Source organism: Pleurodeles waltl, chromosome 7, assembly GCF_031143425.1.
Source record: "Pleurodeles waltl isolate 20211129_DDA chromosome 7, aPleWal1.hap1.20221129, whole genome shotgun sequence".
In the NCBI taxonomy this organism is placed as follows: Eukaryota; Metazoa; Chordata; class Amphibia; order Caudata; family Salamandridae; genus Pleurodeles; species Pleurodeles waltl.
In genome coordinates this window covers 158,851,426-158,877,498 of record NC_090446.1, presented here as the reverse complement: position 1 = coordinate 158,877,498, position 26,073 = coordinate 158,851,426, and the positions used below count along the sequence as shown (strand labels likewise).

Here is a 26,073-nt window from a genome sequence, read left to right as displayed (position 1 = left end):
TACAAATCCCTCCCATAAACAAGGATCCTCCTACATCAACCACCGGCTGAATTTCTCTCCTTCATCGCTGTCAAAGCCTGGAATGACCTCCACCTCCAAACGGCACCTTCCCTGGAGGACTTCAGAAAGCAACCCCAGACCTGGCGTTTCAATGCAGACTTCGCCTTGATACCCCTAGGTGTGATAGTGTTGTGCTTTAAAAAATTACTGATTAATTGATTGACTGTATGCCAGCAGCAGCACTCCCTCATGTCCCAGTACACCCAGTGGAAACAGCTTAGTTTTTTCTCTGTTTGTCCGTAGCGTGTACACCACAGTAAAGTTGAGCAGCACCCCCAACATCAAGGGCACAGTGTGCTCCGGAATCCGGCGATAGAGCAGCACGTCACCTACATACATTGAAAGTACATGAATGGCATTCGCAATGCAGATGCCCCATGTTCCCAAGAATCCCTGTAGGTTGCTGCCATGTATGAGCATAGTAGCTGCCTTATCACCTTACACGGATACTGCATCACTTAATAGAACCGCTCTTGCTTACAGAAAACCCTCAGGTTTATATATTTAAACCTGAACGATAACGTAATCTTGAGTAATTGTCTATAGACAAGTAAAATACTCTCTGGTACCTTGCTATTTTTTTTACGGAACAGGGTCCTTCAACCAATATGGCCAACTATAATCCCAGCTGCCTCTTAGTTTTACAAGTGTAGTATTCATTGTGGCAGTCATCAAGGACTTCCTGAATTTTGAAGCCCCTTGCACTAATCTTCAGTTTACAGACCGCAAATACACTAAGCTTTGCCCTGTGTTTTCCATAGGGTATTATTGTGTAGAGAGAGATTATTGCAAAGATCTTTAGTGTTACTTTTTATTCTTTTGAATTTAGTTTTTACACTTTGCTTCTTAATTTGGCCGCATGACTGACCTTCAGACTCGTAGCATGGACCTCAATATCTTACCACTTATCATGTTCTAGTTGTTATAAGCACAAACGTCTTTATCTGTTCCTCTCCTATCAGATTTTCAGTTTACTACCCTCAGCTATTACATGCGTTTTTTTCTATCCTACGGATATGTTTAGTGTAAGTGAATTGTTTTTTGGGGTGTATGGTAGTCTCATAAGTATTAAAATCACTAATATGGTAGGTCCAGGAAAGGCTTCAGTAATTTACACCTGAGCTCAACCCTGGTAGCTATGCCAGATCTAGACAGGCTTAATGTATAGAAAATGTGTAAGACATGAGACTCAACACAGTTAAAGTTAAAAGCAATCTAATAAAAATTCCAAATCTATTTAGAAAAATTGTGTTGGATGTAATAAACAAAATTATATCAAAACGAGAAAAAGATTTAAGGTGAAAAAGTGCCAAGAAAAAGTAAAGCCCCAATCAGAAGTAGCTGTTCACGATTGAACGGGACACAAGTACAATTTCAGGAGTACTGTGATGGAGTGCGGGTCAGATAAACCAAGTAAGGGACGTCTGGGCAAAGATTTTACCTTGAACGTAATCTCTGAAGTGTAAGTTGGAATCCTGTAGTGTGGCAAGGTTGTAGGCTGTATCCCAGGAAATCCCTGGAAGCCGGATGGTCATTGCATAAGGTCCTGCTGAAGCAGAGGGTGGATACCTTTGTCCTCTGCACCTGCTGAAATAGATTTGCTGCAGTGAAGAACTTCAAAGCCTGGGAAATCTGTTTCTTCAACTCAGTGAAGTTGCGTCTTGGCTAGATTGGCTTGAGTAGTTGATTTCTATCCTCTGGTGGCTGGAAGGCAGAATTTTTCTAAGTCCCACAGTTTTACATAGACAGTAGGAGTAATTCTAGTTTGACATAGCTAAGTGTCCAAGGACCTCCGAATCAGTACTTAGTGGGTCCGGATTCACTCAGCAGAGGCCACTAGCAGGGTCAAGTACATGTCCAGTTGCAAATGGTCAAGTGGGCACTTCGAGAAGAAGGCCACTTGCAGCTTGTGTCCTAGTGGACACACGAGGTCAGTCAAAATTATACTTTGAGTCCACTCCTTTATCCAGGGTACAGTGGGAGCAGGTCCAGCCTTCAGGTCTCAAACACCGATGAAGTCATCATCTGATGTTCCAGAGATCCAAAAAGTGTTCTCATGACAGTGCCATGAGGTGCCACATTTATGGTTGGCACTGGCTAGTTTAAGGCTGGGTGTGGCTCCTGGTACCTCCCAAACCAGTAGGGTAAAAGTGCGCAGGGGCACCTCTACACACTTTTTATTAGAAGTTCCTATTTGTCATACAATGTCTCAGTTGCAGCTTATTCCTAAAATACAAGATGGGGAGACACAGAGCCTGCCTAGTGTTGTCATAGGAAATTAGTAACTCCCTCCCTTGTGGGTCCTCAACCGTAGATCTATTGGTAGCTTCCCTCTTACTTGGTTTGTAGTCTGTCTGGCTGGGGAAACAACATTTACTTGTGAAATGGCAGGTAGTTCACAAGTTAATGCCATTCCTGGATCTACCCTAACTGGCCCTCATGCAAGGGTAAAAAAAAAAAAAAAAAAAAAAAAAAAAAAAACTTCCCCCCACACAGACCATTTTTTCTGCTCTGGGAACTTGTGTGTCCGCTTATGGGCCTCTCTATATTCCCCATCTAAGCAGTTTGCAACTTCAAAAAAAAAACAGCTGCGATTTAATATAATAACCTTGTTTCTCATGTCATATCAAACCATATGTCTACTTTTGTTTTTAGTGACATAGGCACTCTCCTTGAAGTTTTTCAAGTCTGTTTAATTTGTTTTTTTGGCTTGCACATGCTGGTGGTCGATTCAGACTGCTAAAAAAAATGAACATGATTACAGGCCTAAATAGAAACCTCATATGTTTTCCATGACACTTAATTTTATATTTCACAAAAATTGCATGCATTATGTTTTAGTTGTATGCTTGTGTTGCTTCAAACACCTATTTTTCAATAACTGATGGGCAAGTAGAGAATTTGTGACAGTTGAGAGATAGGCACATGTACATACATTTATGTTCAAATATTATACTTATAAGTAAAGTTTGTAGCTGCACTCTGACAAATGCTTAACCATTCCCACTAAAGAGAGGGGGTTCTGAAGGCAGTTCATGAGATTTTACTTCATGACTTGTTGTTTTTGCTAATTTTTTCCCCACAAGTGTTTTAGAATGACTGATGATTCTTTGATTATCTGTTTCATGAGCGGCATGGCATTGGGCAGACTACCACCTGCACTACTTCTCTCGCCCGCCCCCGTTTAAATACTATGCATGGCTTGACTCACTGTGTAATAAATACAGTACCACATACGTTGCATGTGCTGTATGGGCAGACCTTTCTTATACCTGTGAGGGGTCCAGCTGAACTTAATTGGTGTATGTTGCTCAACTAATACTGACAATATTACTATAGTATAATTGGTAACAAGGCTCAGTGTTAAATAAAAACTTAAGCTCAAACACACAGTAGCTAGAAATTCTTTTTGAGTTGTATCTCTAATTCCAGAAGTGGATAGTATCTTTTGGTTTTCTTTGCAGATACTGGTTAAGAGAGTCGGTATCTAAAGTAAACGGCTGCTTGAATGTTCAACCTAACTGTTTGAGAATTACTTACCCCACATAACCTTCTGGGGTAAATATTGACTGCTTGACCCATCTTCCTTGAAAAAGTCTTGTGCTGTTACGAGTACTTGGGTATCATCTTCAATAAATTGACTTGCGGCTGCTTCTCTTCCCCCCTTGTAAACGTCAACCCAAAAAGTCAATGCTGTACAACTCCAAGAATGTCCCTAAAATATTAATGAAGTCTAGACTTTGGAAGTTTTGGTATGCTAGAGCAAATGCTGTTTCTGTGGATAGATTTCCTCAATTGACTTGTAGTAAGACATGGTTAAACGTACCTTTTCTTTGCCATCAAAGCATTGTATGCTTTGAGGTGATTGTGCAGATTGCACCAGCTAACTCCACATGGAGGTATCCTCTGGGTCCTTTAGGAGTAAAATGATAAATTGCCTCTTGACAGGCTTGATAATAAAAACCCACATTCATAGAGCCTTTTTTGGTTTACATCCCAAGCCGTTTGGGACATGACAAATAGCAGCTCAGTAAAACAGTTTAGTTGCCTCTTAAATACAGTAAGCCTTGACAATAGAAATACACTGTGATATTGCTCTTACATACCCTTTGAATATCCTGTATACTGAACTCTTGAGTGTTTAAAAACAGTAAATTAGAGCAACACACTTTGAAACCAGTGAAAGCGAGTTCCATGAGTGTTGCTTTTTAAGTTCATTAGTTCAAGATTGTTTATCCTATGCGTATTGTGGCATGGTCTAAGTATCCCAGTAGGAGAATCAGTTTGTTCGAATGAAAAGATCATATCAAAATGCAATATATATGAGACTGGTGTTTGTCTCTACTTGATTCTGTTTTAAGGATAGTGTTTGTTGACTCTCTTGACACATTCAGCAGACTGATTCACTTTGTCTTTTAACGTCAGCGAAGGAGTAATACTTTTAGTGCCACCAAGATGAATCCTTTGAACTCCTTTATAGTTCTAGTTTTGGGCCAGCTGCACAATGGTAAGTTTGCCTGTGTAGATCTAATAGTGTTTAGATTTCCCCATACACCAAGGTGCAACTGAACACTTTTTTGCCTTTTCCGTGTGGAGATTTACACCCATGTATAGACTCAAATGAGGGTGTGAAGACTGTTAGAACCACAAGTGACTTGCCACCTGTTTATGTAACTCTTTTCCACTGGGGCGAAAATCCCTCTACAGGAAATATAGGGACCTAAATAAAGTGTTTGTAGAGCCTGATTGTCCTGCAGCTGTATCATTAGCAAGGAACACGATTGTGGAGGACTGGGAGGCCTGAAATTGTGGAAACTACAAAGAAAGGGTATTGTGAGTAGTACAGCAATATGTGTGCTTATCCTGCAGTTAAACTTGTGTGTCTGGGGTAGATACCTGCACAGAGTTTTAGGGACTTACCAATAGAGAAGAACTTAGCTGCTAGTGCACAGCTACAAAAGTAATGAGACCAGATCCGTGACTGTTAGTCAAACACAGTTCCTTGATAAGTCTAGAAAATAATCCATCGCTGAGAGTGCCTCAGCATGCACAAACTTGTTAATCAGCTCCAGTTTGCTCAAAATATAGTGCAGAAGAGATTCTTTGCTTACATGTGTGTATATATACACATGTGTGTATTTGTATTTTATTATATATGTATAGGCAAATTTGGTATGATCGGGTGCCACGCTGGGCAAATTAGCAAGTGCTAGTGAAAATTAAACCCAAAGCCTGTGATTTCGGATTTCCGCTTTAGGTTTAGTATCTATATGTGGCAAAATACCCAGATTGACATGATGTTGCTGGAATATTTTCTGAAGCATGTTGGTGCTCTCAAAAATTCACCCATCTAAAATGTCAAGTAACAAATGCTTTGACCTCAAGACCTTCTTAGGAAAAGTGACACATTCTGCTATTACTGGGGCCTCCCGAATGGGAGTAGTCATGAGGCGACCTGTGAGCTGTGTAATATGGAGACTCCGGAAACGATGGATCATGTTCTTTTAAACTGCATTGCTTATGAAAAACAGAGGAGGAAATGGATCCGACCTATCTGCAGGAACGTTGGAATTAGCAACTGCAATGAAGCAGCAAGACTCTTGAGATCCAGTACGTTACCATATGTTGTTTTTGGTCTAAGCCGGTTTCTACTAGCAATTTTATTCATCAGAGACAAGGCAGGCCTGAGGTTGTAAGCGCTTTAACCCAGGCAAAACTTCCACAGTTAATCCACGGTCCCCAAACTGACAATTGGCACAAGGACCGTAGCTATGGAGAGGTTTCTTAAGTTACCTAGAATGGTCGTTTGACACGTATGAAACTAGTTTTTGGATCCAGTTATTCATTTTCTTTTATTTTAAAAATTCCCCCCTTAGCTAAGCAAAGAAGTGCCTGATGGCACGGGAGGTACCTTTTTATGGGTTTTATAAATGAAATACTGTACTTGATTCTTATTTATTGCTTTTAAGACCAACATCAGATAATTTGTTTTTAGTAGCTAAGAGAATATTAGATGCTGTTGGAATAATGTGCATTTGTATTACCTGTTTGTACCCCTTTTACGGCTTCTAAATGAATATAGGCACGTAGGAAAGATAGAAAACGTCAGGTCCTAGGGGCCGTCAATTACCTTTTAAAAAAATTAGCTAAACAACCCCTCATCTGATGACGGTATGCCCTTTGCCAGGTTTTTTAGAGGCATTATGATATGCCAGACGCAAACATCTTTTCCTAAAAACATGTACCCTATTTTTATAATGGTCACTATTTGTGCTAGTACATAGTCATTGCCACTATTGGTGGGATAGCAATCTTAACTGTTTTTGTATAAAGATTTATATTTATAGGTATTTTATAATATTTATATGGTGATTTGTATGATGATGTGTATTTTATATTTTTATAGTGTTTTTATTGATTAATTGTTTATTTGTTTAACACTCATATCCACAACTTGCCTATTTGTATTGTATGGCCCTGAGGGAGTTCTGGTCTTGATCTGACTTTATCGTCTTCTTCAAAGGTGCTTTTGTTCCCTTCTAGAAATGTAAGAATTTTGTCAGTATGCTTTTATGGTATTGTTTTGCCGAAATAAAGCTGAAAAAAAAAAAAAATGGCTATTACTGGAACCACAATATGTTGCCAGTTGCCATTGTCTGCAGCTTTCCTTCTTCACTGTAAAGACACAATTTCAGTGGTTGTGCAGCTTGAGCATTAAAACTATTCTTTGGTTGTACTGATGTTTACAAATGTAAATTTATTTTAGGTTTTGCAGTCATGGAGATCAGCGATTCCAATTTACAGACATTAACAGAATACTTGAGGAAGACTTTGGACCCTGATCCTGCAGTTAGACGGCCAGGTAAACTGATGAGACTATATTAAAGCCACCTACAAATGAAAAATGTGAAATCTAAAATGAGAAAAACCTAAACCATTAAATAAATGGTATCCTAATTTAAAAAAATGGTTTTCTGAATGCCTCAGAAACCTTATTTTTGTGATTTTTATTCTACATAATTTTTTTTTTGTGTTTTTTTTTGTTTCCAGCCGAGAAGTTCCTTGAGTCAGTGGAAGGAAACCAGAATTACCCATTGCTACTGTTGACACTTTTGGAGAAGTCCCAAGATAATGTAATCAAAGTGTGCTCTTCTGTAACATTCAAGAACTACGTTAAAAGGAACTGGAGGATTGTAAGTACATATAAAAGAAATAACAATCGGTGGGTAGTTAAGATATTTAAAATCATCTGCCCCTAAAGTACCCAATTAGATAATAGACCAATGAAATAAAAATAGTAAGGATGTAGTCTTTCACGCTTGGAATGTGTTTTTTTTTTTTTTTTTTTGTTTTGTTACCCCAACACAACCTTTCACCTTAGATAGATTACAGTTGGAACAACTAGAGCGCCCCTGGTCCCCAAGATTGAAGCCTACATTTAGGACAGCTGTCAACAGGTACCCCTTGATAAAACATGTCACTTCATGGTGGGTGGTTAGGGTGTCTTTCCTTAAAAGGAAAGATTCCTACAAAGCAGAGTGTAAATGTGGCGGTTTCTCGTTCTGTTTAGTGCCTTTTGATGATCCTTTGTGTGTCATGGTCTTGCCTAGTGTATTTGGCAATTTGGTAATATATTCCGATAAATCTGTGATACTGTAACAATATGTATAATCTATATTTATCCTTCACTATTATGTCATTCTGGCTGCATGTGACAAATGTACTCAATTATCTGACATCAGTTACGTGAGTAGTGCTTTTAAGCAAAATATTTTCACCTCTTAGAAAGCAGGAAACTAATGTTCAATGTGACAAAAAGGCCAGCATTGAAAACCCAGTGAAGACTGAGTATGTCTGAAAGGCTACAGTTGCTGATCCAGGGTACTCTAGTTCATAATGGGCTGAATGCTGAACTTGTACAAGGGAAAGAGGAAGGTAGGGGCTTTGTTTTGAAATTCTAAATCTGGGGGACACCACTTCTGTGGAGTAGTGTTTATTTTTTCTTCTGCGAGGTATAAACGTTCTAACTTTGTTATTATAAAGAGATCATATACATAGTTTACTTGAATGAGATTTTAATGTAGCCTCTGCCCATAAAATACGCAGACTTTTTTTTTTTCTTCTAAAGTATAAACATTTTTTCCTTAATTTATTAATTACAGAGGTTACCCGGAAGCTTTCCCTCATTTACGATTGAAGTGGGTTGCATATTAAATCATGTTCATATTATCTTGCATTTATTGCTGGTTTGCAAATAACACTGTATTTCCCCTAGGCACCACTGTGAATGGTGACGTCCCTTTGTCTTCAGTAACAAAGGTTACAACAGAATTGAGTTTTAAAAGAACCAGTGTTTTCTCTGAGAGATTGCAAACAGTGTGAGTGTTGGCCATTGTGTGAAAGCCTCAAGCAAAACATTTAAGGAGAACTAGTAGCTAATTGTGCTCGTTTGAGGAAATCCTAATATGACTAGATCTGATGGAAGTTGAACCTCTGTCTCAAAGACTGCAGCAGCATCTGTAGAAAAAAGATTAATAATTAAAATAAAACAGGATTCCTGCTTTACTAACAAGGCACCTTTTTATGCTTTAATATCTACAACAGACTTGAGTTCAGAGAATACATTTTGTTGGAAGTTATTTCATTTAAAGAAATGTGATGGTAAGGAAGTGATAAATGGAGTATGTGAAAGATAGGGAGCATTGTTGACAAAGTATGTAGTGATTAACAAATATTTTTCATTATTATAGAAATTGGTATACATGGACTCTTTCTGGAGTTCAGAATCCACACTAGATTTATTAATTTAAAATCCCCATATTTGATCACTAGCAGAAGAATTATTTGGAGACTCTGCTCTAGCTCAGAAATTATGCAGTTATATCTTCATTTCAGAAGGGCAAGGCTAATCTGAATTCTGTTCAGACAATGGTAAGACTTTTTTCCTCAGACCATGAAGTATTTGTCTATTTTCCACAAAGAAGGGCTGGACTTACCTAGTGACCCAGCTCCAAACTTAGTACTAGCAATCCAGTTCCTAAAATTCTTTCTGAGATTCTCACAAATATTTGGTCAACAACTTCATTATTGAAATTTATAGTGTTTCTAATGTTTAGCTTCCTCCCTTATGTAAGATTAAATGTCCTCTGATGCAAAAGTGGTTAAAAAATAGGAAAAAACAATCCTTGTTTCTGCTGCAGGTACACTTATGTGGGTCTGAACAATATTAATGCGCAGGAGAGGTGCAAACGTAATGGGCATTGATAGATACATAAGGGCATAAGGTAGGCGTGATTATGGAAAGTCTGTTATTTGCTTAAGTGGTTGTTAAATAGTTGGCTTTTGAGGAATTTACGGCACCTGATAAGATTGGAGGCTAACTATACCACCTTTGACCAAAGATTCCAGCTGGTAGGCCCTAGCCAGGAGCAAGCTTTCCTAATTGTTATAAAACTATTTCAGATAGGAAAGTAAGCCTTGGATGATTGGCTAGTGTTTGTAGCTTAGCAGATTTTAGCTTCATTCTTAGCATTTGACAATGTGGCTTGATTTCCTTCTGTCTTATGGCTAGTAGAGTGACTATTTGATTAATTGATTTTACATGATCAAATGATGTAAGGTGATTTAATCTTGATGGCTTTGACAATACTGTTGCATGAAAAACTGATCCTGATGTCTGGTCTGATGGCTGGATCAATGTTTTTATGTTCTTGGAGAGGCAAAGTTAATGGGAAGATGTTTAGTTGTAATTTGAGACCATGCCAGGGTGCTCGAGTTTCAGATTGGGGAGATTCCATGTTTTGCCTTGTGTTTAACTCTGGCTCGGACTGGTGTCTTTTGAGCAAGGTAAGAATTATCTTCTCTGTAACTTTTCCACAGTTGTGGCCTGTACAATGGCCTCTTTCAAACTTCTAGAGGTAAACTTTGTGTATGGTTTCATTAGTTGTAATTCCATATTGTTAAATCCATTTTAGTGGTCACAATATGGTCCTAGACTTGCATAGCTTTTTGTTCTGAATGCTTTGCACAATCAAGAGTTTAAGAAAGGCCGTCCATAAGTAAACATAGGTCAACACTTCATTAAATCTTTCATCCTTAAGGTACAATCTCCACCTCAAACACTTGACAAATTATAACCTTTGTGTTATGCAAATGATGTGCCACAACGTTTGTGTGGTTGATTGGGCCACTGCGGCTAGGGTTCAAGCACAAACTAAATCTGCATGATTGTTATTGGTATTTGTAAGGATAGAGCCCTGCTGCAGCACGTCTGAGGCTGAAAGCAGTGTAGTTAAGACGGCGTGCCACAATGGTGTCTGCTACTAAATAAGGACTTCAGGAATATAGCTTCTTCCCAATTATGACATTGATCTATAGGATTTTGTCTCATTATTTCATACCACTCCTCCATACATGATTCTCTCTGTTATCTGGTATACCCGAATAAATCATTTTGTCCGACTCAGGAAATAAGGACCCTTGTGTAAAGACAAAGTCAATTAAGGACTCAAAATATTCAGCTCCAGTGGCTGTTCATGCTTCTTGACCATGTGATCCAAAGCAGGGTTTGGGGTATTTGTACCAACACTTCTCCTAACCCTTTTGTAACTTGATCCCCTCACCTTCTCCCATCTTGGTGTGTGGTACAAGATTAAAATGAAATCCAGTTCAAGTTTTTTTTTGTTTTTGTATTTTTTGTATTTTTTTTTCAACACCACACAACAACTGTGAAAGTAAGCTTGCTTCTCATAAGTTACTTATTGTCTTTCAATGAAGGCTTTTACCACTAGGCTATTCCAGAGGTAAGAAATTTAGTTTGAGTTAACTGTGTAAATGAGTACCAGATCATACTTCAAAACTTTCCCAGCCCCCCTTGCGACAGTTCTTTTAACCATGATTAGCTCTTAACCACTAAAAAACAAATGAGTAGTCTTCCACCATGTGCCAGGATATGTTGCCATTGCATCCTCTCCCCCTTTTTACGATTAAGATATGCTTGCATGTTTTATGTGCCTTGTAAACAAGTGGTTTCTCTTTTTTTCTTCTGTATGGTACTTTTGCACTGCTGTACAATCTTCGGAAGCCCCCATTTTTCTTCACAAATAGTTGCAGTGGATATTTTCTGTCTGTTGGTTACCCTATTCTGTAGTTTGAAAGTTACTAATGACATTCTCACTCAAGTGCACAGCTACTGCCTGAAATCGTTTGGGAATGCAGCCACCCAAATGGAGTGAAAACCCTGCTGTAATTTATTTCTCACTTGATATGCTGCTGCAGGAATATCAAGGGCAGTGGTTACTGCTGGACCATCACATTTATCAGACAAGTGTTGTATTCGAATTGTTTTATACAATTGTTGATAAGTAGATATATATCAAGATCAATACCTTGACTGATAGCTGATGCATCTCAAGGTGTCAAGTGTGGATTTCCACTTGAGCTCCTTTGTCTGAGCGTTAGAAAGCTTCTGTGTTATACCCACTCATAATCCTCAGATAAGTGACAATACTTTATTACCTCCCTTGATAGAAATACCTGACCAAATAGTTGCGATTAGGTTGACACTGCATAGCCTCAGGTAGAAAAATAGTCAGATTGAATAGATGAAGTTACTTTGATTTGTAGACCTCCGTGACCAGGCCTTTTAGCACCTCTGTAAGTCACTAGTAAATTGTACTACTGGTACCTAGGGCATGGGTCCTAAAGAGGGCCCCTCGGAGCTGCAGTACAACTTGTACCTCTCTAAGGCACCCAGCACCAAACTTATGCAGACTATGTGACAATGTGCTCCTAAAAGTGAAAACATAACATGCCATGTCCCCTAAAACACAGCTTGCAATATATGTAAGTCACCCCTACAGCAGGTCTTTCAGCCCTAATACAGGGTGAATTATATTACAATTGAGGGCATATATGCATGAGCAAATATGCCCCTACTGTGTCTTAGTTGATTCTTAGACATAGTAAGTGTGTGCGGTGAAGCCATTTTAAATACTTGTGCTGGACACTAGTCAATTTGAGTTCCTCAGCTGCATAATGGCTTCTTTGAGCATAGAGATGTTTGGTATAAAACACATCATATTAACAAACCCTCACTGATTACATTGATGGATTTATTAATATACACACCCAGGGGGCACCTAGATGGGGTGTACTGACCTCAAGGGCAAGTATCCCATTGGCTACTACCCTTCACTCCCCTTAGTACCCCCTAAATTGAGTATTTAGGAGACCCCTGATACCCAGACTATAGATTTTTGATGGACACAAAAGAAGTGGACAAAAAGCGTGCTGAATCAGAGAACCAAGGATCACGACTGACTTGATGTCAACCTTGCCGATTTGCCTGCTGCACCCGACCCTTGAGAAGCAACTGTCCTGCATCTTCCAAGAAACTGGGAGAGCTGTGAGTGCTTTGCAAATCTTCAGGAAGAACTACCTTGGAGTAGTGGAACTGCTCCTCTGCATCCGCAGGCACCCAAGAAAGAACTGTAAGGACCAGGATCACCAAAAACCAGACGCCAGACATCACCACTGCACCTGAGCCACATAGCCTGAGCTGTAGGACCAGCATGTCAGAGTGGTCCCCAAGCCCTCCAGAGACGAAGCCAACCTCAGTTCGCCTATTGTGAAGTTCAAAACGGTGTCTGCAGCCTGTTTCTGCTGACCCCCCTGCAACGGAGAGTGACCAGGAGACAGAACCCCAATACCTCGGGACACCTGCACCGGACTTCCCCAGCACGAGAAGAGAACCAAGAGTAACCCCACTTCACCCAGCTTTGTGAGACCAGAGCACACTTGTTGGCTTGGTCGGACTGGACCCCCTATTTCTGCAGGCCCCCCTTGCAACCGTGAGGAACTCAAGCACCAGAATCGATGCCAGGAGACACCAGTGCACCCATGCCCTACAGCCCGAAGAGGAGTTGACAGACCATGTCCCGAGAGCCTCAAGAGTTGAGCCCACCTCACCCAACCCATGGGTTCCCTGGGACTGATCTTCCAGTCCATCCCTGCTGCAACTTTTTAACTATACGGATCTCAATAAACTTAAATAGGACTCCTGACACCGTAACACCTTTTACACCCGGACGCAGCAAAGCCTCCTGAGGTGACCTGTTGGTGTGGCCTTGAACCTTGCTCCATACTCACCTTCAGTCCAGGAGATTGGTCCCGTAAGTTGCTGTACTCTACCTGTATGCAGTGCTTATTCCTCCATAGGATAACATTACCCCATCTGTTGACTTTTGAAAACTCTAAAAGTCTATATCTTGAAATGTACTCACCTGATTCCGGTGATCTTGGTGTCAGTTTTTACAAAAGTATGTGATATTTTTATAAATTGGTGTTGGATTTTTTTTGGGGGGAGTGTCTGTGTCACTTACTTTATGAGTGTGTGCCTTACATGCTTAGCACTACCATCTGATATGCCTAACTACTTGACCACACTATTTAGAAAGAAAGCATTTGGAATGTTTGTGTCTTGGTGAAACCTCTGGGGATTGCTTGGACTCCTTGCACAGTGTACCTTATTTTGGTCACTATACAAAGTCAGCTTCCTACATTTTTTTATATTTCTATTTGGAGCTAGCATCATTGCTAGCTGGTGTGAGAATCATTGCCTTGCACAAAGACTGATCGGATTTGGAGCCATAAAATGTACTGCAGTGGATTACTGCGTTATCAGGGCTGGTACTTCCAAGTCACAACCGGTGGATATCACCTTCAGTCTGCATCTTGCTGGAGAAGCCCATGGGCTGCCTGAGATCGTAGGAGCCAGCATGCTGAGAAAATGGAGGAGAGGCTGTCCTGGAGTAGGAGCCCAAGATGATCCATGTTAGACCTGGCCAATTTTGCAGGGGTATCCCTGAAATTATTGCCTTCGTCCTTCTATTTTTTTTCTGACCTGTTTTGGTTGGCTTTAGGACTCTGGGCACTTTACTACTGCTGACCAGTGCTAATGTGCCTATGCTGTCTGTCTAAAAATGTATTGGTGATTAGTTTATCGATACCTGGCATGTTTGAATTACTAGTAAATGCTTAGCATTGTGCCCCATGTGTGGCTAGAACATGTAAATCAAATGCTTCTGGTGGGCCTGCAGCACTGACTGTGCCGCCAACCTGAGTAGCCCTGCAGACATACCTCATGCCTGTGTGTGCAGTGCCTGTGTGTGCAGTTTTACACTGCCATGTCAACCTGGCAAGTGCACCCACTTGTCAAGCTCAAACATTCCCTTTTACTGCATGTAATCACCTCTAAAGTAGGCCGAAGGCAGCCCCATGGCACAATGCATTTAAAATTTAGGACATGTACTGGTGGGTTTTACATGTCCCGATAGTCAAATACTGCTAAATTCGTTTTTCACTATTGCAGGGCCTATCTGTGTCCGATAGGGTAACATGGGGATTGTCTTGAAATACCTCTTAAGTGTAATTTCACATTGGGAGAAGGTGGACTTGTGTCCTGGGAGTGAAAGGACTGGATTTGGCTTTCTACATCCTGCTTCCAAAGGTTCTGCAAGGGCTTGGGCTGAGCTTGCCTCCTGTTAAATAGTCTCAGGGACATCAGTGACTTCATCTGTCAGCACCTTGGCTCTCTTGCTGAGAGTCCAGACTTGCCAAGTGGTGCCAAATCCAGTTCCTGGGCCCTTGGAAGTGAGCTCTGGTGCAATCAAGAAGAAACTAAGCACATAGAGTACAGAGCGACTTTGGAACCGGCGCCAGTCTCAGACTCCGCGCTGCTGCCTGCACCTGAGCTGTGGTCCTCTGAGTGCAACAACGACCTGCAACACAGGCCCGATGCCACTGCAGCACCTCCCAAGTAGCTTGACTGCAGCACCTTTGGCCCTGTGGGGTGATCGCAACACTGCAGAGTCGACGCCTCTCATCTTGACCTGCTGGATTCATTTACGCCCCCCCACCTCCCTGCCTTGTCGTAAGGAACTGACACTTCGCCTTGCTATTGACCCCACATCTCCCCTGCAACCGTAAAGAACTGATGCCTCACCTCCCCAGCCTAGCGGTAAGGAACAGACTCCTTATCTTCTCATTAGCAGCAAGAAACTGACGCCATACCGGCTGCTGCGAACCCTCACTTTACCAACTCCATGCAATGTCTTTGTTTCCTCATCGTTTTCCAAGGTACAGTACCTGGGGTCCGTGCGACTCCGTGACCGGCCAGCCCTCCCTCACGAGTGGCATTGGACTGTTACGAGCGACTCTGTGAAGGCGCCGTAATAGCCCCAGTTGGAGCTATTGTGTTTCTTAGCACTATACTGAGATTTAGCCTTTGAAAATGTTTATCTTTACTTGTGTATGTTGGACTTTTTGTCATTTTGGTCTTGTTTTTACTCAGATAAATATTGGCTATGCTTCTAAACTGGTGTAGGGAAACTTTTGTGGTGTTTCACTGTTAGGGTGTGTGTACACAGATACTTTACATATTGCCCCTGAGATAACTCACTGCTCTTGCCATGCTACTAAGTAGGTGAGCAGGTGTTGTCTTAGCTGTGTGACTCTTACTGAAGGTCCCTACTTGGACAGGGTACAAGCCGCTGCCAACTAGAGACCCTAATTCTAACAATCCTGATGTGTGGAACAACCAGAAGTAGCTAACTGCTGACACTGACCCTATGTGTGAAGGGTGCCTGGGCTCCCTCAACAGTTCTGCCGTGAGCTGTGGCAGACGTTTCCATATAATTGTGCTGCCTGGCATTCTTCCGACAGACTGAAGGCCAAGTGCTACTGCTACCATCAAGGATGCCCATTTGTGAAAAGTTGCCTCCTCGGCCCCCAAGGCAGCAACTGCTTAAGATAAGCACCTGCCTGAATCAGCTGCTGCTAGAAACTAGTGTCTGACTGCATTCCCAGCTGCCTCCTCCCCACCACCTGCTACCTGCCACACCTTCCAAAGGCATATGCCTACCTGCATTTGTCAGGAGGGTGTAAATTTGTCAACCGCATTAAACCCTTGACAGGAATAGGGCACAAAATCCTCTGTGGCATAGTACGCTCTTATTTTCAGACAGAGCAGAATGGATTCAAAAACCACTTTTCCCATTAGATGGAGTACCTTTTACTTGAAGGTTTATATCGGATAAACCTTTACAAGTAGTGTCAATAAACTTCCTGCTAGTGTTTCACTTCCTGAAATTCTAAAGGCCGTGATTTTGGAAGTCTGCTTTTCTTTAGTGGTCCAGTTGGGTAAATGCACCTGTGAATCCCCAAGGGTGCTTGAGTGAACAAGTGTTTCGATCTGGTGTTAACAACTAATGCTGCCCTTCCGGTATTTCAGTAGTCCATTTCCACTTAATGTCTATATAGTGTACTTGGAGAAATGCTCACACTGAAAATAAGCTGCAGCAAGGTACCCATCTGCAACCAATGTATTCTTGCACACGGGATAGGTACCTGCTCCAACAATCCCAAGTCATGTAAAGCATTACTTGCTTCATTGGTCCATAGTAAACCATCACCAAAACCGACCTATTAAAGTACAGCTTATGCTAAAAAAAAATGAATAACAGAAAAACATATTTTTTCACTTTTGGGTACTTACTTGTTGAGCCTTTCATCCTTTCCTGTAGTTAGAGAGCCTACTAACTGCTCATATCCCTACATAAAGTGGTAATAGGGAATATGTCAGTTAAATAATTTCTAGTTCCAGCCCCCAGAGTGTGTTTGAAAATGACTCCCAGTAGCACAGGCCTGCTCTGCAGCAAAGGGTTGGGTGGTAAAAATGTTTTGTTTTTTAAAAATACATTTTCGAGCTAAATTCCCGAAATTTCACTGTGACTTGATGCTCACAATGCTCTTTGTGGAATTGTGTGGCTTAAAGCGCCTTCTGACTTTTTTGTCAGTTGGTAAGTTGCTGTGCATATTTCATCGTGTTATGATGAACTTTCAGCTGTTGAAGTGGGCACTGAGTTAACACAGATAATCTTGTGCTGGGCTTTTTTTTTCTTTAAAAAAAAAAAAAAAAACATCTTTGGAAAGAGAATGCCGTCCATTAATAGGTATTTTTGACAGTAGGTGATACCGCTCTGCATGTAAGTACTGTGCCTTACACCAAAATGACTGTATTAAAACCCATGATCGAAAAAGTGCCATTTAGTGACCTCATTAATGACATTGAACAATGTGTGTTTTTTGTTGTTGTTTTTTTTTTTTTTAGCAGTTTGTGTTGACAGGTGTGTTGTCCTCTTTTAGGTAAGGGATTTTAGTGAGTGGAATTTTAGATCTCTCAAACTTCTCTAGTTCCTAATACTTGTGTTCTTCAGCGCTCAAACTAAATCTCGGCCCTCTATATTGTTTGCTGGTCATATGAGATACAGTTGTTAACAATAATACATTAATAACTTGTATTTGGAGTCTGCTTCTCTTGCTTGTTCAAATGGTTTTGATTCATTGTGATTGCTAGTTACTGCAAGGGTGCTGTGCCACTTGGTGCTGGTTACAAAAGGTTGAGTCGTCGTCCCCCCCTTGTGGATTTGGGTTTTGTTATAAAGTTTTTCAGCAACACCTGTGTAAGTAGACCATAAGGATTGTTTTTTCTGTAATCTTTATATCCATGTTTAAATTAGTCCTCTTTATATAAGTTCATTTGTATCATGTTGACTAGATTTTTCTTCAGCCGCTAGAAAGAATAGTGTTAATCCTTTTTTGCGTTTTAGGTTGAAGATGAGCCAAACAAAATTTGTGACGCTGACAGAGTAGCCATTAAAGCCAACATTGTCCACTTGATGCTTAGCAGTCCTGAACAAATTCAAAAGCAGGTAATCCAAATAAAATGTTTTGTTGCTTTCTTTACATGATATGTTAACAGATTTACATGAACTATTTGTCTCTTTGTAGTTAAGTGATGCAATCAGTATAATCGGCAGAGAAGACTTCCCCCAGAAATGGCCAGACCTGCTGACCGAAATGGTGAATCGTTTTCAAAGTGGCGATTTCCATGTAATCAATGGGGTTCTCCGAACAGCCCACTCCCTGTTCAAGAGGTACTTGGTTATTCTTAGTTTAAATTGTTGTTGCAGGGCAGTGGCTTTCTGTAGCTCATTCAGAAGATGCTCATTGTGGTCTCAATTTCTGTATTCTACTGTTGTGGTTCTGGTACAAAAAACATATATTAACAAGGTTTTTCTCCTAAGGTTTTATGTGTTTACCACCAAACCCTCCAATGGGTTCTCACTGCCAAAGTTGTAGCAGGCAGAGGTGTTGGTGAGGAACAGGGATGAATTGAAGCCACAGCAGCTTAGACATTCTTTTTATAACTGCATTGTGCAACAAATCTTACATGTGAATGCATAACGAGCAACCATTGATTACCGGACAAGCAGATTTTGAAGGGTAATAAAGCATTGAAATATTGCTAGATCTGCATGTTTTTCATAAGCAGGTTATGCAATTGACATTTTTAACAACATAATTCCCGTTCGTAAAATAACTGCACCATGAGGCTTATGGTTCCAATACTAAGTGTATGGTACTATCTCCATAGTGAAGTTCTTTCTGCATCAATTACATGACTCACCATTAAGTATTAGTCTATTACATAGCCAGATCCACCTGAAAAGCTCCAAATATTTTCTAGAAAAGTTAGGTGGCATTTAAGCACAATCCCTTGCAAAAGAAATCCGTGTCCACTTTGTAATTCATAAGCTTATCGCCCAGCCAGTTATAGTGAAGCATCTCTTAATTTTTGATTGTGTATGCACTGGAAGAGGGGCTGGAAGAAAACCCTTCTGTTTCAGAATGAGTTTGAAATTGTTTTGTTGGTCCTGGGTGATAAGATTCCATATTGATCTTCAGTGATAGTCATAAACATAAGAATATTTCTAGGTTGCGTGTAGCGACCTCCTGCCAATATGTAGTTATGTTTTGATAAAAAATGCAGATGAACCGTATTTTGATTTACCTTGTGCCACGTGGACAGATTAGCAGTCATTTTGGCAATTGCTTGGTGTAGTCAGCTTAAATCCAGCAATTCAATGTTTGTGATGATCTGTGCAACAGAAAAAAAAAAATTTGAAGGATGGCAATTTGAGGGGGAAAAAGGAGGGTTGTGCCATTTTAGGATTGGAAATTTTCTTTGCGCCTAAGCCAAAACTACTGAAGTGGTTTATGCTAAACGTTACCGAAAGGGGAATCTTGCACATAAAGTTGTAGTTACATTGGTTTGGTGTAAACCTGTGACCAGCAAATCGCAGAATCTGTCAGTCCGATTATTATTTATTTTTTAAACAAGCTCGATTGACTAAAGACGATTATTATTTGGATTTATGTATTTTAATTTGCACAGCAATGAGGGGGGCATCATGAGAGCTGCCTGACCCCAGAGTAGAGTTGGCAGGCACCCAGATGGTGAAAATTGGCCAATACAATTTATTTTCTTTAAAAAAAAAATTAAAACAATTCCTGTCTTTTGCGTTAAGGGTGATTTTAGTGAAAACAACAGTCTTCTGACCACAGTTTTGTGTTGAAAAATGATTTTGTGCTATAGCTCTCAATTTTCATTAAAATCCAATTTTTTCAAAGAAAATTATTTATCCACTTGAATAGTAAAAGAGAAAGATCTGTGATGCTTGAGCAAAGGAAATATGTAGTAGGAAGACGGCTTTCAGCATTGGCAACAAGTGGTGGGTTGGCACTCCTTCCTGTGAACAGAGAACGTCGTACAGTGTAACTCTGAAAGAGTTTTAATTGTGCAACTGTCCAATATGGAAAGAACCTTTGGCAGAACAAAAATAGCTTGACAAGGGTTTATTCCAGAGTCTGAGTATATGGCCTTCTAAACACTATTCAAAATATTTGCACATGTGTGCATGTGCACGTATATGTGCATGAATGTGTTTTTAAAGTGTTCTTTGGCTCAATTAAAAGCCCTTTGGTGGATAATAATGTGGACAAGTATGTAACCTTTTCTTTCGTCTGCTCTATTGTCATTCTTAAGATCAGAGTCCAGCTGCAGTTGATGAAGAATGTAATTGACAAAATTACACTATACCATGTTTTTTTTGTGTGTTTTTTTTAGTTTTAGGTAACTTTTACTGGAACAGTACTATATTTGAGGCAGACACTGATTCATAGAACATTTCTGTATGCAGTATCTTGCTTAAACCTGAAGCATACAATACTAAACCTACATACTCAAAATCGGTTCATTAAACATTGCAGATTCTTGGGTTGCTGTTACATCTATACTCACGGCAGCTTTTTTTCCTTTTTTAAGTTTACATACCACTCTGCAGTCCTTCCCTGCTGATTACCGTATTTTTATTGCAGTGGGCAGGACTGAATCTGTGTGTATTTTAATTCGATGCGATTTTTGGGTAGCTGATCTGAGGCTCCACAGACTTGGTTTGACGCAAATGTAAATTAAGGAGTTTCTTGTCACTTCATTATTGTTCATCTCCCCCTAGCCCACCCAGGTGACCAATCTCCTCAAGCTGAAAGTATATGATTGTGGGAGTTATTCGCATCCTTTGAGAGCCCCTGCTTCCAGTTGAGACTCAGTCGGAGCTGCTGTTCCTGAGCATTGAGTGGAGCAGGACAGAGCCCAGAGGAGATGCCAGCCACGGCATGCTGGGCGGCAGGCTCAGCCGAAAACACCAAAATGACGTGGGGGTGGGACGGTAGCACTTGCAGGGGTTTGCCGGGTGAGGACTAGGGCGAGATCCCAGCAGCCGCAATCACGAGGCTGCCTGCCGCACTTATTCTCACCTTTTTCATCCAAACAAAAGGTCTATTCCCAAATCAGCCCAACGAGACCCCCCAAGTCAACGACATGGAACCCCAATCTGCCCAGACAAAGCAACAAGGGGAAGCCCTCAGTGTCAGTGTTCCTTAAAAGAGAATGATACCCACCTGTATGTTTTTGGCTATATTAAAGGGCAAATATATTTGTTTCTACAACAATGTGGGCAAACATTACTGTAGATTAAATTGAGGTTGCTGTTCTGATTAAATCTCAGTATTTAAAAATATTGGCACCCTTAATGTGTCTACTGCATCCAGTTTCAGAAAATACATTTTTGGATGATGCTCTGTTTCATGACTGTGCCAAAATTGGACTCAATATATTAAGTGTTGCCATTTTCCATACATCAATAAATGTAACCATGGAACTCTATAATTCATTGTTTTTATGGTGAAAAGATGTCAATAGTTTTTAAACCTAATTAAAAGCCTGTGTTAATCTAAACATTTTCATTCATTGGTTATATGTGCTATAAATGCAGACCAGATAACGATGTGTGTTAAATGTCACCTCCGAAAATGACTTTCTGGTATTTGGATAAACACTTGTGAGACTGCAAATAAATGTTACTGCATCCAAAATTGTTAGGTGCTTGAGATCGAATGCAGCAACCTTTTTAAAACTTAGTTGGTGATTCAACATCAATGGAAAAGATTAAACCACTACAAATTGTACTTTTTTCTTCTAGATACCGGCATGAGTTTAAATCAAATGAATTGTGGACAGAGATCAAGGTTGTGCTGGATGCTTTCGCAGAACCCTTGACCAACCTTTTTAAGGTATGTGCTGTTGAACCACACTTGCTGTTTTATTCTGACAGTTATGACCAAGGTTTTCAATATTAACTAGCGTCGGACATCTGTTTTAGCTGCACATAATAGAATACACTTCATTGACTGTTATTTGGTATAACAGAGTTAAGAAGTCTGCATATTTTTTTAAGGTTACATTTCCTCTCATCCCCCCCCCCCCCCTTTGTTATTTTCAGTGCTATAGCTGGGTCACATGGTGTTATGTCCTACATCACCTTTAAAGTCTGTTAATAACATCAGAAGGCTAGCTGCTAATTTCTCATTGGTCTCCGGATGCCTTCTGTACCTTTAAAAGCTGTCCTTAAAATGTAATTCTAAAGGTTGACTTTGCTCATGCATGCTCTTCTACTGAATTTGTAAACCATTTTATTAAAATATTTGCCCTAAGTGAACCATTGAAACACATTTTCCAGTGCAAATTGTGGTTTGTGATAAGTGCCAACCTTTATGATTTTGTGGTAGGTGGTCATTTTGAGAAAAATAAGTATTTTTATATATTTTGTAACACCAAGAACTTAGTTATTGGGTAAGTACTTTTTAAGTTCGCAGTTTGAAGTATACAGCAAATACACTTGCATTGACTTTTAATGCTGTAATGCTATCCCGTGAGAGAGAAACATATACTGCATATGGGTACATGGCAACAACTTGCAAGATTGTTCTTCTGGAGTTAAGGGGAAATACCCCTAAACCGGTCCCAGGATGCTTGTTTCTGGTCCAGGGAGGGCCTGGTTGGCAGTTTGGGCTGGACTGTTCCAGTGGAGAGCAGGCTCAAGACTGATTTGCAAATGGCTGGGTCTAAACTGGAATGGCATGGCGTGCAAAAAAACAATGATTTTAACCCAGATCGGTGACTGGGGGGTGAATGTCCGATTTTGTTCAGCATTCCGTCCATCATCTATTCTGTTTGCAACCATTAAATAAATAGCAGTGTTTGCAAATGCACACTGAGTACTAACAGCAGCCTGCTTGCACTTAAAAGGTGGAGGGCTGTTTAAGTCTAGTAAATGAGGTGCAAAAGAAAGTAAACTAGGGATTGATGCAAGTTCCCTGCAGGAAGCTAAGTAATCTGAAAAACAAAAGTATAGTGCACAAAAAGAGCTTTACACCAGGTACTACATACAAATGGCCCTGCAGTAAGGCATGTGCAGTGATTCCTACAGGATGTACTCTGCTTTCTTCTAGCAACATTTTTCCATACTATATTTTGCTTAGAATCATGACTAGTAGAACTAGCCACTCTGAGAGGTAGCGTTTCTTGCAGAACCTATAAACAAATTAAGGGGAATGAAGCGGTGCTATAGATATGGAGTAACCCTCCTCTGTCACAGAACTTCACACAACCTATAGAACCCAGCACAACTGGATCAATCTAAGAACCCTCCCGTAGCACTAAGGCCGAAAGAATCCTTTTGCTTTAAAGAACTCTCACCACCAAGGATACAGGTTGGTTGGATGTTTCATCGTAGAATTCCTTCCCGCTATGTTGAGGATGGAGCGTGCTACAGCCTGTGAGATGCACAGGAGCACTTCGATGGAAAAGGAAGAGGGTATTGATTGGGGGTAGGGTTACTCTTTAAAAAATACCTACCTGGTATCCCTAACGTTTAAATCTGGGTGCCAGCCGGAATGATTAACAAACGTTTGCAATGCAGTAGGCCTCGCATTTGTGAGTTACAGCTATTGGCGTTGTAAATGACAATGTCTTTTACCTATTAGTTTTGGTTTGGATTGTAGTGGATGTATGCTAGGTGCCCTGTGGCTGTGGCTGCAGGAGAGAGGACACAACAATGCTGCTAACTTGGGAGTGCTTTTACCTCATTCTTACTGACCGACTGTGATACACTAGAGTTGAAACCCTCTCTGATGTGTTTACCTAAACCTTTATAGTTCTAAACAAGCCACAAAGAGGCACCCTTGTTGTATTTAATCTGGATAATTAGGGGTTCAAAAGAGTTAGGAGCAAAGAAAAGGGGACAGCCATATATTTTTCTGTGTTACACTTTTAAAGGAATTATTCCTTTACATTGGCAATACCAGCCCGACTTTCAAAAACGTTGACTGTATATAAAGAGAATAACACACGAGACAACTTAACTGCAAATGAATTATAGAGATTTTAAGAATGGCACCTGTTTGGCAGGGCTATGAAATGGCGGAGCCTCTATTATCAAGTGATATATTTAAAAAAACGAATTATTCCCTGACTGCCTCAACACGCTCCAAAAAACCCTTAGGGGAGAGGGCCAGAGCTGCCAACCTTGGAGCTGGGGAACACTGTTGAAGTCGTGTCACCGGCTCAACATCCTTTGATTTAGGGCAAATCACTTAATCTCCCCTTGCTACCAAAAATGAATGTGTTTTTGTGTAATGTAACGGGTGCTCATGTAAAGCGCTTTGTATTGAGTTTGTGCTAACTAAAATCTATTTGAAGAGGCCCATTTTACATCCAAAGGCTAGATGTTTTTTGCTATCAAGCTGGAGTCCATGAAGACCACACCTTTCAGCATCTTCTTTCTTAGAACTAACCTATGTGCTTGGTTGGTGACCCTCCAGAGGTTATGAAAAGCATGTGCTGTCGCCTAATGTTAAGCTCCTCTCAGATCTGTTGGTTAGTGCACCCACTGCAGAGGTCTTGACAGAACAAGAATGTCACAATTACTTTCCTGACATAGCCTTCTCACCTCTTTGTCTCTGCAAGGTCCATGCAAATGAATTAAAGTGATTTTGTTAAGAATGGCACCTGCTTTGCAGCGCTGTGAAATGGAACCTGTATTACCAAGCGCTATATATATATATATATATAGATAGATAGATAGATAGATATTTAAAAAAAAAGATTATTCTCAGACTGCCCCAACACACCAGATAAAGAACCCTGGGGGAGAGGGTGTGTTGAAGGGTAGGAGCTGCTGACTTTGGAGCTGGGGAACATGGTTTGAGTCTTGGCCCGGGCTCAACATCCTGTGATTCTGGGCAAATCACTTAATCTCCCCTTGCTAGCAAAAACTAATATGTTTATGTGTATTGTAACGGGTGACCATGTTAAGTGCTCTAATAACTTTATATCAAGTTTCCTCTATATCAGTCTGCAAAAACTAAAAACTAAAGTGCTCTAATACCTTTGCGTTGAGTTCGCACTACATAAAAACTACTTTTTCACCTCTTCATAACTGCAAGGTCAATGCAAATGAAATATAGAGATTTTGTTAGGAATGGCACCTGTTCTAACCCATTACAAGGTGTATGTTGAATTGGCTACCCTCAATTGGTAGAGCCTGATTTACTTATAAGTCCCTAGTATATGGTACCCAGGTCATGTAAGGCAGAGTGTCCACCCAGGACTGCAGCACTGATTGTGCCACCCTGTGTGTCACAAAGTACAAAATGGCTTCCAGCTTGCCACTGCAGACTGGAAGGGAAATGTTAAAACCGCTAGTTCGAATTTGCCATTTAAACCAAAGGCACAGCCCCCACTTCCCTTAACAATATATGCTAGTCTTCCCTAAGGAAGGTCTTCTGAGCCCTAAGGCAGGGAGCTGTGTATTATTAGGTGGGACGTGTGTTTTTTCAAATATGTCCTCAAAGCAAATCTTCCAAGAGTTAGTAGCCCCATTGGCTAACACAGATTTACCAGCTGACCACTCAATCTAGCTAACTTCTGAATGGGACTACTGAAATGGATACTTCAAGGTATCAAATTAATCATGGCATTAAACTCCACTCGATGCCTGCGTCCAATTTAATGTCACTTATATGGAAACTCCTTTTAGTAAGTTGCCATTCTGTGGCCTGGTTTGTCCAGTGACTTCACATGGGCACTGGCCACCGGACAGCTTGCTGCCTTCCTGGTGAGTTGTGTTGAGAGACTCCCAGGCTCAAACAATAGCAGCCTGCTACAGGGAGAGGTGTTCCTCCTCTTCATAGGAAGCCACTCGGGATGTTGGCCCAGAAGGCAAGCTTCAAAGGCGAAGCTGCCTTTGGTGGGCAAATGGCGATCACACGCATGAAGGGTTGCCCTTTGTTCAGGTAGACAGGGTGAAGGCAGGAACAGAGGGGAGACCAGCGCCCAAACAGGCTTTTTCCCATGGGCGTGTGGCCTACAGGTAGGCATATCTCTACCTCTACCAAGTTCCTAACATCCAAGGAAGGTTTCAGACATCGAAAGTGGACAGAACATTGCACTCTGGAGATTTCTATATGCCACACATAGCCAGAGGTCATTATAGGGCCGGAGGGACTGCATCATTTCCCCCCCCCCCCCCATGGCACTTTCGGGACATAAATATGGTGCTCCTGGCACTATGAACCTTAGATCACGACAGAACTGGAGAAAGGACCGAAGGACTGCCCTGCTGACCCCTGGACTTGGCAAAGAGAGTTTGCACCATCTGCCGGACTGCACCTGCCACACCTTGGTCTAGTGAAGAGAGGAATATTGCCTGT

The 26,073-nt window shown here is 40.8% G+C and overlaps 1 protein-coding gene across 2 annotated transcripts in view; it reads left to right on the top strand.

Moving 5' to 3' along the window:
- Positions 1–26,073, top strand: part of CSE1L (chromosome segregation 1 like) — a 296,982-nt gene that overhangs the window by 15,169 nt on the left and 255,740 nt on the right. For both annotated transcript variants that reach the window (XM_069243443.1, XM_069243444.1), the window contains 5 exons: positions 6,827–6,922; positions 7,111–7,253; positions 17,730–17,831; positions 17,911–18,056; positions 21,504–21,594. In XM_069243443.1, the coding sequence (XP_069099544.1) occupies positions 6,838–6,922; positions 7,111–7,253; positions 17,730–17,831; positions 17,911–18,056; positions 21,504–21,594 (567 nt within the window). In that variant the 5' untranslated portion in view covers positions 6,827–6,837. The remainder of the gene's footprint in view (positions 1–6,826; positions 6,923–7,110; positions 7,254–17,729; positions 17,832–17,910; positions 18,057–21,503; positions 21,595–26,073) is intronic.